The following is a 12867-nucleotide window of genomic DNA, read 5'->3' on the forward strand; positions in this document are numbered from 1 at the left end:
CAGTGAGTAGAACAGTAAAACAAGTCATTAACACATGAGCTTATGGAATGCATCATATCACAAACAATCCACATCAAGGGTAAACCTGTCACCACATAGTCCCGGTAGCTCTACCGTGCCAGGGCATAGAATCGAGCACCTGGTCTTCCTGTCATATATGTATACGTGTATATAACACCTGTGTACTTACCATTGCCAGGGCGTAGTCAAAGGCTCCTGGACTTTTCTATACCTGCCAGGGCGTAGTCAAAGGCTCCTGGACTTCTCTATACCTGCCAGGGCGTAGTCAAAGGCTCCTGGACTTCTCTCAGAGACTATTGGATCATTCAGCATTCACCCACATCAACAAATAACTATGCAATGCAACATATTCGTGGATTCTAATGCAAACAACCTACTGCATATTCATGATGCATGAATTATGCTAAAAGCATTTCATTTCTCAATTAAAAGAATTAAGTTGAGTTCCACTCACCTCTGGCTATCTGGACTGACTCTGCAGGCTCTGTAAACTCTGGAGCAGTACTCACTGCTGCTCTCTCTGGTTCCTCTGGTCTGTGCCTACACAGATGGACTCAAATGAAGGACCAAACTAGCTTATGAACAACTCTATTAAACTCCCCAAGAATCACCGTAAACTCACTCAAACATCCATGCAAAACATGCAAAGGAAGGCTGGACAGGACACTTTCGGCGGCAGGTTCGGTGGCCGAAAGTCCTCTCCAGAGCCGAAACTCATGCACCTTCGGCGGCCGAATCTCAACTTTCGGCAGCCGAACCCTTTCGGGGGCAAGTTTCGGGGGCTGAAAGGCACTCCAGAGACGAAAGTCTCTAACCTTCGGTGGCACCTTCGGCGGCCGAAACTCCCCTCCAGAGCCAAAAGTCCAAAGGCTCGGGGGCAAGCTTAGGCAACCGAAGCCACCACCTCAGCACATTCGGCGGCCGAACCATTCTTCGGCGGTCGAAACTGGGTTCATCAGCAAGGCAGAACCTTGCTCTGCCTCACGCCAAAATGCACCAATCTTCCTCCAACTCAAACACCTCAACTCCTCAACATGCATACACCCAAGTATATGCTCAAAGGGGTCAGAAACTACCTTAAAACCCCTAACAACACAAAACATATAACACATATACAAGCTTTTCAAACAACATCAAAAACACTCTCTTTTACCCTAATCATGCAACTCTCCCCCCAAACCTCAAAAATCTTCCATACATCATGAAAACAAGCTCAAGATCTTCACTTACCTCTTGAAACCAAGAAGATGAACGATCCTAACGTGGAGTTTTGGAGCAACTCTCCTTCAAACTCTCCAAACTTCACAACTTTGTGTTTTTAGCTCAAAACCTGCAAAATAACATAAAAATCAATCAAATCTTTGCAAGATTTAATGAAAACAGGAAGAAACCTTAAGGAAGACAGAGTCTCACCTCAGAAAGTGAAAGAAAGAGGCAATCCTTATCCTTTCAACCGACTGAGGGCCTTTTATAGGTGGCTAGCCAGACCACCTTCAGCGGCCACACGTGAAACCGAAAGCCATGCATGTTCGGCTGCCGAATGTCACCTTCGGCGGCCGAACCTGGCTTTTCTGCCTTGATTCTTTTCTTGCAAAACCTCTTTTCATTGTAGCTTAAAAACAGTAAAACATACTACATTACTTTAGAAAACATAAATCTTACCCTTCTAGAGAATTCCAACATCCTGGATTTCACCGGACGACAGGAATTTCGATATCGGACTCTAGCCGGGTATTACAGTCATGTAGCAGTATGAAGGAACCAATATTGCTTTAATACCCATCAATTCATCAGCCGGCATCGTGACCGAAAACTAACCATTCCTCATCCAAACAAAATCAAAATAAACAAAACAAACCAAATAAAAAATAATAACAAAAACCAAAGAAAAACAAAATAAACATATGCAAATCAATGGCGTCAAGCTCTTTCCACCCGAAGGTAGGGGAGCTCAATCCTATCAATTTAGTTTTCTCGCGTTCCTTTGTGGTCACCTTTTTCTCTCTATTCAAAATTGTAGTTAGCTTAAGAAGCTTTCTTGTAAGTGAGAAATTATGTCTAGTTCTCTGTAATAAATTCTTTTGTTCAGGCTATAAAGCAACTATAGATGCTTCCAATTTTCTTATGACACAAAAGGAGAAGAGCCCGAAAGAGAAGATATAACTGCTTTATACTTTGACTTAATTGAAGATAGAAATATTTTTGTTGTTTAAAAAATTTATTAAAAATTTTATTTTAAAAGAAATTTTGTCAGAATAACTTTCTATTTTTATTTTGAACATATTATATTTTCATATGATTTAATTAAAAGTGAACTGATTTTTAAATTGAAGAATAAAATGATTAGCAAAGAAAAATATATAAATTTTGGAAAATTTTAGGACCAAAAAATATATATAAAAAATGATTTTTTACATTGGTTAAATAAATTTAGCATGTTTTGAGAAATTTTAGATTAATTAAAAATTGATGGTAATTAATTAAATTTTATAAATCGATCATAAAATGGGTCCATTCATTTTTTGTGTTGATATTCTGAGAGATACTTAATTTTTAAATTCATTTTTAAAAAAATTAAATTTTAAAAAATTTACTAATTAATAAAATTTTTATAAAATCAAATTATTAATTAATGAGTTGTTTTAAAATATATTAACTAAATGATAAAATATTTAACAGATAAGATTGATTAATATTTTTTAAAATATTAATAATATTTTAATATTTTTTAAAATAATAGAATCTATTAATAAATTTTTTTTATAATATAAGTACTTAATAAAATTTTCAGAATTTTAGTATTAGTCAACAAAACTCATGACACCGCCCCATTTAAAAAAGTGAGAAAAAAAAATTCAACTCATAGAGAAAACGGAACGTGACGTCGTAACGTACCGTGAAAAGCACCGGTAGACCGCTCAAATGTCGAGACCTCTTAAAAAAGCCCTGAAATTGCACGATCCACACGTGCCCCATCCTCACTGGTGCTCTTGACAAACAAAGGTTGGCGTAATTGCGGTAACAAAACCCGCAACGATTTCGCGGTGTCGGTGGTAAGATCCTCTAATTTTCTTCCTCTCCCAACTTTGGTTTTCCTTTTTTATCCTTTTTATTATCTCTTCTCTTCCAATCTTAGTTTTGAAACATCCGATTCAGATCTCTCAGATCGGATCCCAATGGCGGCATCGCGGCGGCTCCGTGACCTTCAATCGCAACCGGGAAACAGGATCTGTGTTGATTGTTCACAGAAGAACCCGCAATGGGCGTCTGTTTCCTACGGCGTTTTCATGTGCCTAGAGTGCTCGGGAAAGCATCGTGGTCTCGGTGTTCACATATCGTTTGTCCGATCCGTTACCATGGACTCGTGGTCTGAGATCCAGATCAAGAAAATGGAAGCTGGAGGTAATGAAAAGCTTAACGCGTTTTTATTGCAGTATGGAATCCCTAAAGAGATGGACATCGTCGCTAAATATAATACTAATGCCGCTAGCATTTATCGGGATCGAATTCAGGCTCTCGCCGAGGGTAGACCTTGGCGGGATCCACCGGTGGCTAGGGAAACCGTCGGTAGCAAGAAAAAGCCACCGCTGGCTCAATCTGGTGGTAGCAGAGATAATAATTATGCTAGTAATGGAGGATGGGATAGTTGGGATAATGATGATTCGTTTAGATCTTCGAATGAATTGAGAAGGAACCAATCGGTTGGCGATTTTAGGGGTAGCTCTGCTGCTGGTGGTGGAATGGGGGGAGTGCCCGTCAGGTCGAAATCGACTGAGGATATGTATAAAAGAGCAGAATTAGAGAATTCTGCTGCTAATAAGGACAGCTTTTTTGCCAGAAAAATGGCAGAGAATGAAGGGCGTCCTGAAGGCTTACCACCATCACAAGGCGGGAAATATGTGGGATTTGGATCAAGTCCTGCTCCTTCAAATAGGAATAATAATTCCCAACCAGATGTTATCTCTGTTGTGTCTCAGGTATTGGATTGGAGTTGGTGCATTATTATTATGTTTTGGCATTGATGAGAACTGATCATGGAGATTGCTGATCAAGTTATCTGGTTGATATGCAGGGTTTTGGTAGGTTATCTCTTGTTGCTGCATCTGCGGCTCAATCAGCTGCGAATGTTGTCCAAGCTGGCACAAAAGAGCTGACTTCCAAGGTATTTGGATTTATTTCTTGAATGGTAATTTAGCTTTTAGTTTATCTTTATGTACATTTTAAGTGGTACTTGTTCCTTCTTTTGAATTTTTATTTTCTATGCTTTACAATATATATGATGGCTTTACTTCAGTTTTGGATTATTTTTGTAAAAGTATGAGTGCGAAACTAGGACTGTATGATTCTCAAATTATGGTTCAAATTATTTAAACTAGGACTTTATGCGTGTTGCACGTGAATCAAATAATTTATAACTCATAATTGTTGTATAGTAAATATTAAATATAGTTATTTAAATTAAAATTTTATATTAATTTATTCGTTTTGAGAGCCTTTAAGAGTAAAATGGTTATATACTTGATTAAAAAATATAGTAAAAAAATTGATAAAAATTATATATATATATATATATATATATATATATATATATATATATTGAAAACACTACATTGCACTAATTATACATTGTAACTTATATTTTAATTATGCTCCTACAAGTAAAGAGATGGGTCAAAAGCTTTGACCTTGACCATAGTAATAATAATGATGATGAAAAAACAAAATGGATTAAGCCTTTTATATAAATTTGATTTGCATTTCACTGTTACATTACAACAAAAACTCTAGGCTACTTTTTGTGCATGAAAATCACAAGTATATTGATGCCCTCAGAAACATCTATTTACAACAACTTATAGAAAATCTCTAACCCATTTTGAGTAATTAATTGTAGTTTGAATAATGTAACATATTTATATTTTTCCTATTATAGAAAATCTCAAACCCATTTTTGAGTAATTAATTGTAGTTTGAATAATGTAACATGTTTATATTTTTCCTATTCTGCATCCTTTAAATCTTCAAATTGGCATTATGACAGCATTCAGGATGGTCATATAAAGCAAAAACTCAACATTTAACCCAAAAAAAAAAAAAAAAAATCTCTATCCATCATGGCATTTTTTGGTTTAGAAATTAGGTGCAACAGCTAAATGTAGCTCCTAAATACTGATGGGTTGCATTTTGCAACTTTAAACAGGCTTCAACAAGCAAATCCCAGCAGGTCAGAAACAGAAAGATACTACCCCTAATATTTCAGATCATGTATTTAAGTTCCATTGCCACTTATTTTTCTACCTCTTATACACCTCTTATGTGATACTTACTTAAAAGAAGAGAAATTGCAGATAAGTTGCCACAATCTCATTCTCTTTACAAACTATGGAACTATTCAAATTTCCATTTTAGGTTCATCTGAAATACAGAGTGTTAATTTTGCAGTACTGCCATGACATATAAAAAATACAAATTCTCAAATACAGAAAACGTAAATTGTCAGTTAAGCCACCCATCAAAAAAAGGGAAAGAAAGAAAACTAACAGTTGACAATTCCCTATAGTGAACTAGGCTGAAAGTAAGCCCTCTAATCACCAATGTCTATGATAGATTCTCCAACTTGGGTATTAGGCCTTCTAAAAGACATATAACACATAAGAAAAGGAATAGTAAATGATAAATAAATTACAAATTAAGAGTAAAAAAATACACTAGATTCCATAACTCATCACTCAATGAGAATCATGTTTTCTCTTGTTATATTTTTATATTCTGTTTATAAAAGTTCCCATTTATTATGTATAAGTTTTCTTTTTAAGAATACAGTTTGTCACTTGAACTAGGATTTGTTTTCTAGTGAGGATAAGATAGTTTCTTTAGTATTTGATATTTCATGTTAATTATGTTTTTTAATTTGTAATTATTAGCTTAGTTATATTAACATTAAAATTTATTAGTTTTTTTTTTTTTTAATTTTTTGTGCATGAAGTTCTTTTTATCATTTTATTCTTATTATGATTTCTATTCCTTGTTAGATTTTATTATTTGAAATTTACTACAATGTGTTAATTGATTTAATTTAAAGCAGATATTTTTGGCAATCCCAATATTTTCCATTCCATTCCCATTTATATATATATGCAGATTATGTATAGGTCGCCACGATGCATATTTTTGTGCATGAAGCTCTTTTTATCATTTTATTCTTATTATGATTTCTATTCCTTGTTAGATTTTATTATTTGAAATTTACTGCAATGTGTTAATTGATTTAATTTAAAGCAGATATTTTTGGCAATCCCAATATTTTCCATTCCATTCCCATTTATATATATATGCAGATTATGTATAGGTCGCCATGATGCATATTTTTGTGCATGAAGTTCTTTTTATCATTTTATTCTTATTATGATTTCTATTCCTTGTTAGATTTTATTATTTGAAATTTACTACAATGTGTTAATTGATTTGTGCACTTCTCTCTCAATCTCTATATGTTCACATAAACAATTTCCTTTTCCCCATCCATAATGAGCAGTTTCTGATTAGCTTAGCCAGTTTATTATCTGCAAAAACTTGGTTTTCTATATGCTTATTCTGTAAACTTTGTCCCCATTTCACTAATCACATGTACCGAAAATTTGGGGGTTCTATTAGTGTGGTTCATGAATGTAACTTGGTTACAGGTGAAGGAAGGTGGTTATGATTACAAGGTGAATGAAACTGTTAACGTTGTTACTGCAAAAACAACAGAGATTGGACATAGGACGTGGGGGATTGTGAAGGGGGTCATGGCTATGGCTACACAAAAGGTTGAGGAGTACACTAAAGAAAACAACTGGAAGTCTGATAACTGGCAACGAAATGAAAGTGATAGTAATGGATATTATCAGGAGTTCAATAAACAAGAAAATAAAGGATGGAATTCATCATCTACTGGAGGACAATCCTCATCAAGTGGGAATTATAATTCTTATAGCTCAAGTTCTTGGGACGATTGGGATCAGAAAGACACTAGAAAGGAAGAGAACAACACTAGAAAGGAAGACAACACAAAGGGCTCTGGGTCACATAATAATGATGGTTGGGCAGGTTGGGATGATGCCAAGGATGATGGATATGATAACTTCTACCAGAGCGCACCTGATAAGAAAACCGTTGGTCACAATGAGAAATCAGATGCCACATGGACCGGAGGAGGCTTTCTTTAAGGTAATATTGTTAAATATTTCATTATGTTCCTTATTATTTGGGTAATATATATATATATATCTGGGCTATGTTAAAATTAGTACTCGAGTCCCTCATATTTTGAAATTGCAATTTTTAGTTTCTCAATTTTCATTTCGTCAATACTTTTACTCTGTTTGGATGAAGTGAGAGAAGGGTAAACAATGGAACGGCATGGAAGAGTGTAAAGAGAGTTAAAGGAGATAATAAAATAAGGAAAATTGAGTGGTGAAAGAAAAGGAAAGTGGGAACCCATCAGATACTTGGTAATTGAATTGCCATGTATATTTGTATTGTTTAGGGCTTTCCTATGTACTCTCAGGTATCAAGTAAGCCTGTAAAACTGAATGTGAAAAGAAGAATAATATAGATGGTCCTGATATGTTGGTTTTCTATGCTTTGAATTAGATGAAAAAGTAATTTTATTCATTTTTCTTTTAGTTTTATTTGAGTTGTATATTGGGAATTGCATTTTGTTGGAAATGATATGTTTGGCTTGTTTCTTTCCCTGCAATACAGTTGAAAATAAGTGCACGTATAGCATCATCTCATCATCTGTTTGTTGACCAGGTAGACCTGCAGTTCATTCTATGCAAAAACCCTCCAATGCCCATGATGAGCGGTGGCAAAACCGATCTGATAGCTGGTTGTCGTGATGTTCAGTTGGTGGATTTGAAGTTACTCTGAGTGCAGCTGATAAGAAAGTGTTGGCTGCAGATCAGATATGTGGTGGATGAGGATATTTTTTTTTTTCTGAAGATGGGTATATTTTCTGCAACTCTTTTTTATGTCTTCCTTTATTTCTTTTAATCTGGTAAAATTTATGTACCTGTTTGTGAAGTTGTGGTATGTTGGAAGTAGTCATATATGTACAACTTTGAACATTCAAAGAGGACCAACTGTTTGAGAATTCATTATTATGACTTCGAAAGTCAAATTTGCTTTTCTATTTGTAATGACATTTATGTTTTTCTTTTGTTTATAAGTTGGAACGACTGAACCATCCGGTATTTTGGCATTAATGTTTTTATTTGTATTTCCCTCAAAATTCTCTTATTTTATATTAAATTCATAAAATTTATAGCAATCAAACTGGATCATCTTATCTTGTCACAAAATCTCACTTGTAGAAGAAAGCTAAAAGCTGAACTGTAGTAAATTATAAGATAGAGACGAGATTTGATGTACCAGCGAGTGAAGCAGCATGACAAGGCACCTTCAATTTGATATTTGGAGGAGCCTGGAGAGAAGTGGTCGATGAAAGGAAAGCCTCTTTCGAGTTTGTTGAACCATCATGATAAAGGATGAGAGATTAGTGAGTTCAATGAGATGGATAATTAAGGAGTGAATAAGTAAAATTATTCGTGAGTTATTTGAGAATCAATTAGATTTAAATTTAAATTTTAGATTTAATGAGAGAAATAATTAAGAGCGTAAATGAATTAAACTATTTGAGACTCGATCAGATTTTATTTGTTTTATAAATTAGCTGAGTTTAAATTTAAATTTTAAATTCATCAAAATTGAATTGAACAATATTCGATTCATTGAAATACATGAATTGACTCGTTAAAAATTTTACAAATTAACCTCATTTATACTGCTCTCATTTATAACTCATTAAATAGGAACATTATAAAAAACTATATTTATAAAATATAAATATTTTTAGTTTTATTTTAAGTTTGAAATAAAAAAAACTTTATGAGGAAAAAAATTTAATATATCAGATAAAAATATATTTAATGTAAAATAATAAATACTATTAAGTATTAAGTAATATCTCTAAAAAATTAAGTAATCTTATAAATACTATTTAATAGAAAAAGTTGTAAATACCTTATTTTTAATATTTTTTTGTATTAATTATCTTTCTCTTAATTTTTAAATTTTTAAAAGATTAAATAATACTAAATTATATATATTATTAATCTATATATTTATAATCTTTGATTATATAACTATATTATTATAAATTTTATTATATAATTATATTATTAGTTTATACGTTTATCTTTCACTGTATCTCTCTTTAAATAGATATTCTTTTTATACTTTTAAAAAATATCTTCACTAAATTTTTTTAATGGATTATTATTATTACTATATGTATTTTTATTATTATTACTATATGTATTATTATTATTATTTTTATATTTAATATCGTGTATTTAATTATTTTTTAATTTAAATATAAATTAACATAATTATCAATGAAGTTTGAATATAATGTATACGCATATAATTATATAATTTAAGGTGATTATATTTATATTAATCATTTATTTTATATAATATTTTTTATTTATTTTATAGTATAGTATTTTTATATAATATAAAATAATTTAATATAAATTATATTTGAATTAGAATTGAATAATAATATATAAATAATCTAATAATAATATATTAATAATAATATTGATACTAATTTAAATAATAATATATGAATAATCAAATAATAATATATTAAAAAATTTAATATCAAAATATTTATTGGTACTAACAATAAAATTATATAATTTTAATTAATACTCTATAACTTAAATAGAAACTCACTCTCTCTACTCATATATAGATTTATATATTTATTATGTATATTTCAATTAATTTTATATAAAATTTAATATAAATATTTAGATAAATAATTATTGAATTTAATATTATATTATCAATTTTATTTTAAATGTAGTTTATATAATTAATTAAATATTTTATAATTAGTAATTTGATAAATCTTTTTCTCCTTCGGTTCCATGATAGATCTGATTTTCTTTTTGGCCCATCATATGCATCCATTAAATGGGTCTCTCAATGTTCTATTTGATGAAAGGACCTGCAAAATAAGGAAAAATGGTCAGGGGTCTACTGGGGAAGCTTCGGTGGAGACCCTCCGATGTTGAAGTCAGATTTTATGAATTAGAGTAATATATTTGGGCAAGAGTTGCAGAGAGAAAATAAAAATGGAGATCAGGAAGGACCGGAAAGAAGAGAGAAGAGAGCCCCCCTAGAAGAAGATCCCCTGTCCTTTTTACCTACCCCTGGCACGCACGCGGACCCGGTTGCAAAGTGACTGGGCTGGCTATTCTTTCTCACATCATCTCACTGGGCTGGATTTCTTCTCATTGAACCTGGGTTCATGGTGGACCTGGCCTCATAGTGGTCCCAGCCTACCCTGCGCATCCGGATCGGGGCTTAAGAGGCTGGATCGGTCTTGCTTAAGGAGGGCTTGATGGATTTTGGGTCATTATTCTCCTCTTGGGCCTGGCCTCGTTCAGGGCAAAGGAAGCCCGGTGGTCATCAATTGCCCCTTTACCTCCTCGGCAGTTATTACATGAGTGGCGAGGGGGTAAATCCTTAAATTCTATACCGCATGGCCCGAGAACTACTCCTGTCAAAAGCGTTTTTTCTTTGGCTTTTTATTTCTTTGTCTTTCTATTTTGATGTTTGAATGTATGGCGATCTGGAGATGTGTATTTGATGATGAATGATATTTCACCTCGGCCTGTGCCTCATCATTATTTTCTACTCAGATTGTCTTCTGACTTTATTAATTTTACTTACTTGATGGACCAGGCCGGCTCTACTGAGACTTTGCTAGTCAAACTGACTCGGGATAAGAGCTCGGAGTCTGGTTAAGTTTCTGACTTGCGAGTTTTCCTTATTCTCATGAGGGCATTTCTGTTTTTGGCTCATGACCTCGTCAGTGCTACAAGCTCGGACGTCTTATCCCTTTGGATGTAACCTTTTGGCGATTAGTGCGATCTGAGCTGTGTGCTCTACTAGGATATGGAGCTTGGCCTTTTGTTTACTATGGGCTAATCCGAGCTGTGAACACGACCCTTCGCTTTCGTTTATCCCTTTGTGCGTTTCGCATTGGTAGGCCTTTTCATATAGGGAGCTCGGCTTTCTGTTGTTTCTTCTGTACTTAGCTTTATTCAGCTTGATTGTTTACTTGCTGCGAGTCCGGGAGCTCGGATTTTTGTTCTTTGCTTAGGTTTTTATGCCTATTACCCGTGATGCTGCTTGTGTTATGAGCTCGAGAGTTCGGGATTTCGTTTTCTTTACTTTGGTGCCCCGAGCTCTTCTGTGAAATCGGACTTAATTTCTTACTTTCTCGTCAAGCCTTATAAAGGCTATGTTTGAGTCTGACTGACTGTTTGTTCGGCTTTAACTTTTCTTTTATAGACTTATAGACCTACCGGTACAGACATGGGCCCCTCCAAGCTTCTGGGGAGATTGACCCTGGATTGAAGAGGTCAGACTATTTGTTTTGGACTTGACCATACTGCGGTTCTGTAACGACCCGGAAATCGGACCGCTACCGGCGCTAGGATTCAGATCGGCATAAGACCGCCGAGACCCGTAGCAAGCCTAATATACATCCTGTTAACCTGTTAAATCCCATACATGATCAAACATATACATAAAAATTTAAACTTTTTTCTTTCATTTACCAAACTTAACCTGTGCATGCACAAACTCATAAACATAAAACCCCACACTGGAGCCCTCATCAAATGCTCCAATGGGGCAACATATCATACATTAAGCTTAGTTTATATAAACTTCATAAAAATATTTCATTAAAAGACCATGTACCAAAAGGGATTAACATACTCTAGGGCCAAGCACAATTCTATCCTCAATACAATTCTTTACATTACATTACATCACTATACTTTACATTACAATGTTTTTCTCATGTCCACAGCTAACTATTACATAAACATAACTTTACCCTTGCTGACTTCCTGATCTAGCCTGAACCTGCAAACCTAGGGGATTAAGGGAATGGGGTGAGCTACTAGAGCCCAGTGAGCAGAATAATAAAACATTTGAAATACATGCTATCATGAAATGCGTCACATCACAGACAAATCACATCAAGGATGGACTTGTCACCAATAGCCCTCTACACATTCCAATAGTGCCAGGGGCGTAGCATGGGCCTCACTGGTCTTTCTCTTACGTAACATAACATAGCATACCAAGGTGCTAGGGGCGTAGCATGGGCCTCACTAGTCTTTCTCTTACATAGTACCAGGGGCGTAGAATGGGCCTCACTGGTCATACATACCATACCATATCATATCATATCATCATTCGAGGGCTAATGGATCATTCAACACCCATCCACATCAACATCATATTATGCAATGCAACATATTCGTGAATTCTAATGCAAACAACCTAGTATATCTCATGGTATTCATGATGCGTGAATCATGCTAAAACTTTAATTATTTGCTTTGAAACATAAAGAGTCATTCTACTCACATCAGGCTAGCTCTGACAAGACACTGAAGCAGCTATCTCACTGCTGGGGTCCTCGGTTCCTCGGGTCCGAACCTACACAGGTGGACTCAAATGAGGGACCAAACATACATGAACATGACTCTGAAATACTCCCCAAAAACCCCCTAAAACACCTTAAAACAATCATAGAAAACATGCAAAGGAAGGCTGAACAGGGCACTTTCGGCGGCAGGTTCAGCGGCCGAAGGTCCCTCCAGAGCCGAAACTCAGCCACTTTCGGCGGCACCTTTGGCAGCCGAAAGTGGTTCCAGAGCCGAAACTCATGCATGTTCGGCGGCACTTTCGGCGGCCGAAACTTCC

The 12867-nt window shown here is 34.5% G+C and overlaps 1 protein-coding gene across 1 annotated transcript; it reads left to right on the forward strand.

Annotated features, from left to right (window-relative positions):
- The first annotated feature begins 2920 nt into the window (after positions 1-2920).
- Positions 2921-8270, forward strand: LOC110622901 (probable ADP-ribosylation factor GTPase-activating protein AGD6). The gene is made up of 5 exons (XM_021767621.2): positions 2921-3074; positions 3178-3998; positions 4094-4183; positions 6705-7230; positions 7819-8270. The coding sequence occupies exons 2-4, from the start codon at positions 3198-3200 to the stop codon at positions 7227-7229; spliced, it is 1416 nt and encodes a 471-aa protein (XP_021623313.1). The 5' UTR covers positions 2921-3074; positions 3178-3197; the 3' UTR covers position 7230; positions 7819-8270.
- The last annotated feature ends 4597 nt before the right edge of the window (positions 8271-12867 follow it).

Source organism: Manihot esculenta, chromosome 9, assembly GCF_001659605.2.
Source record: "Manihot esculenta cultivar AM560-2 chromosome 9, M.esculenta_v8, whole genome shotgun sequence".
NCBI lineage: Eukaryota > Viridiplantae > Streptophyta > Magnoliopsida > Malpighiales > Euphorbiaceae > Manihot > Manihot esculenta.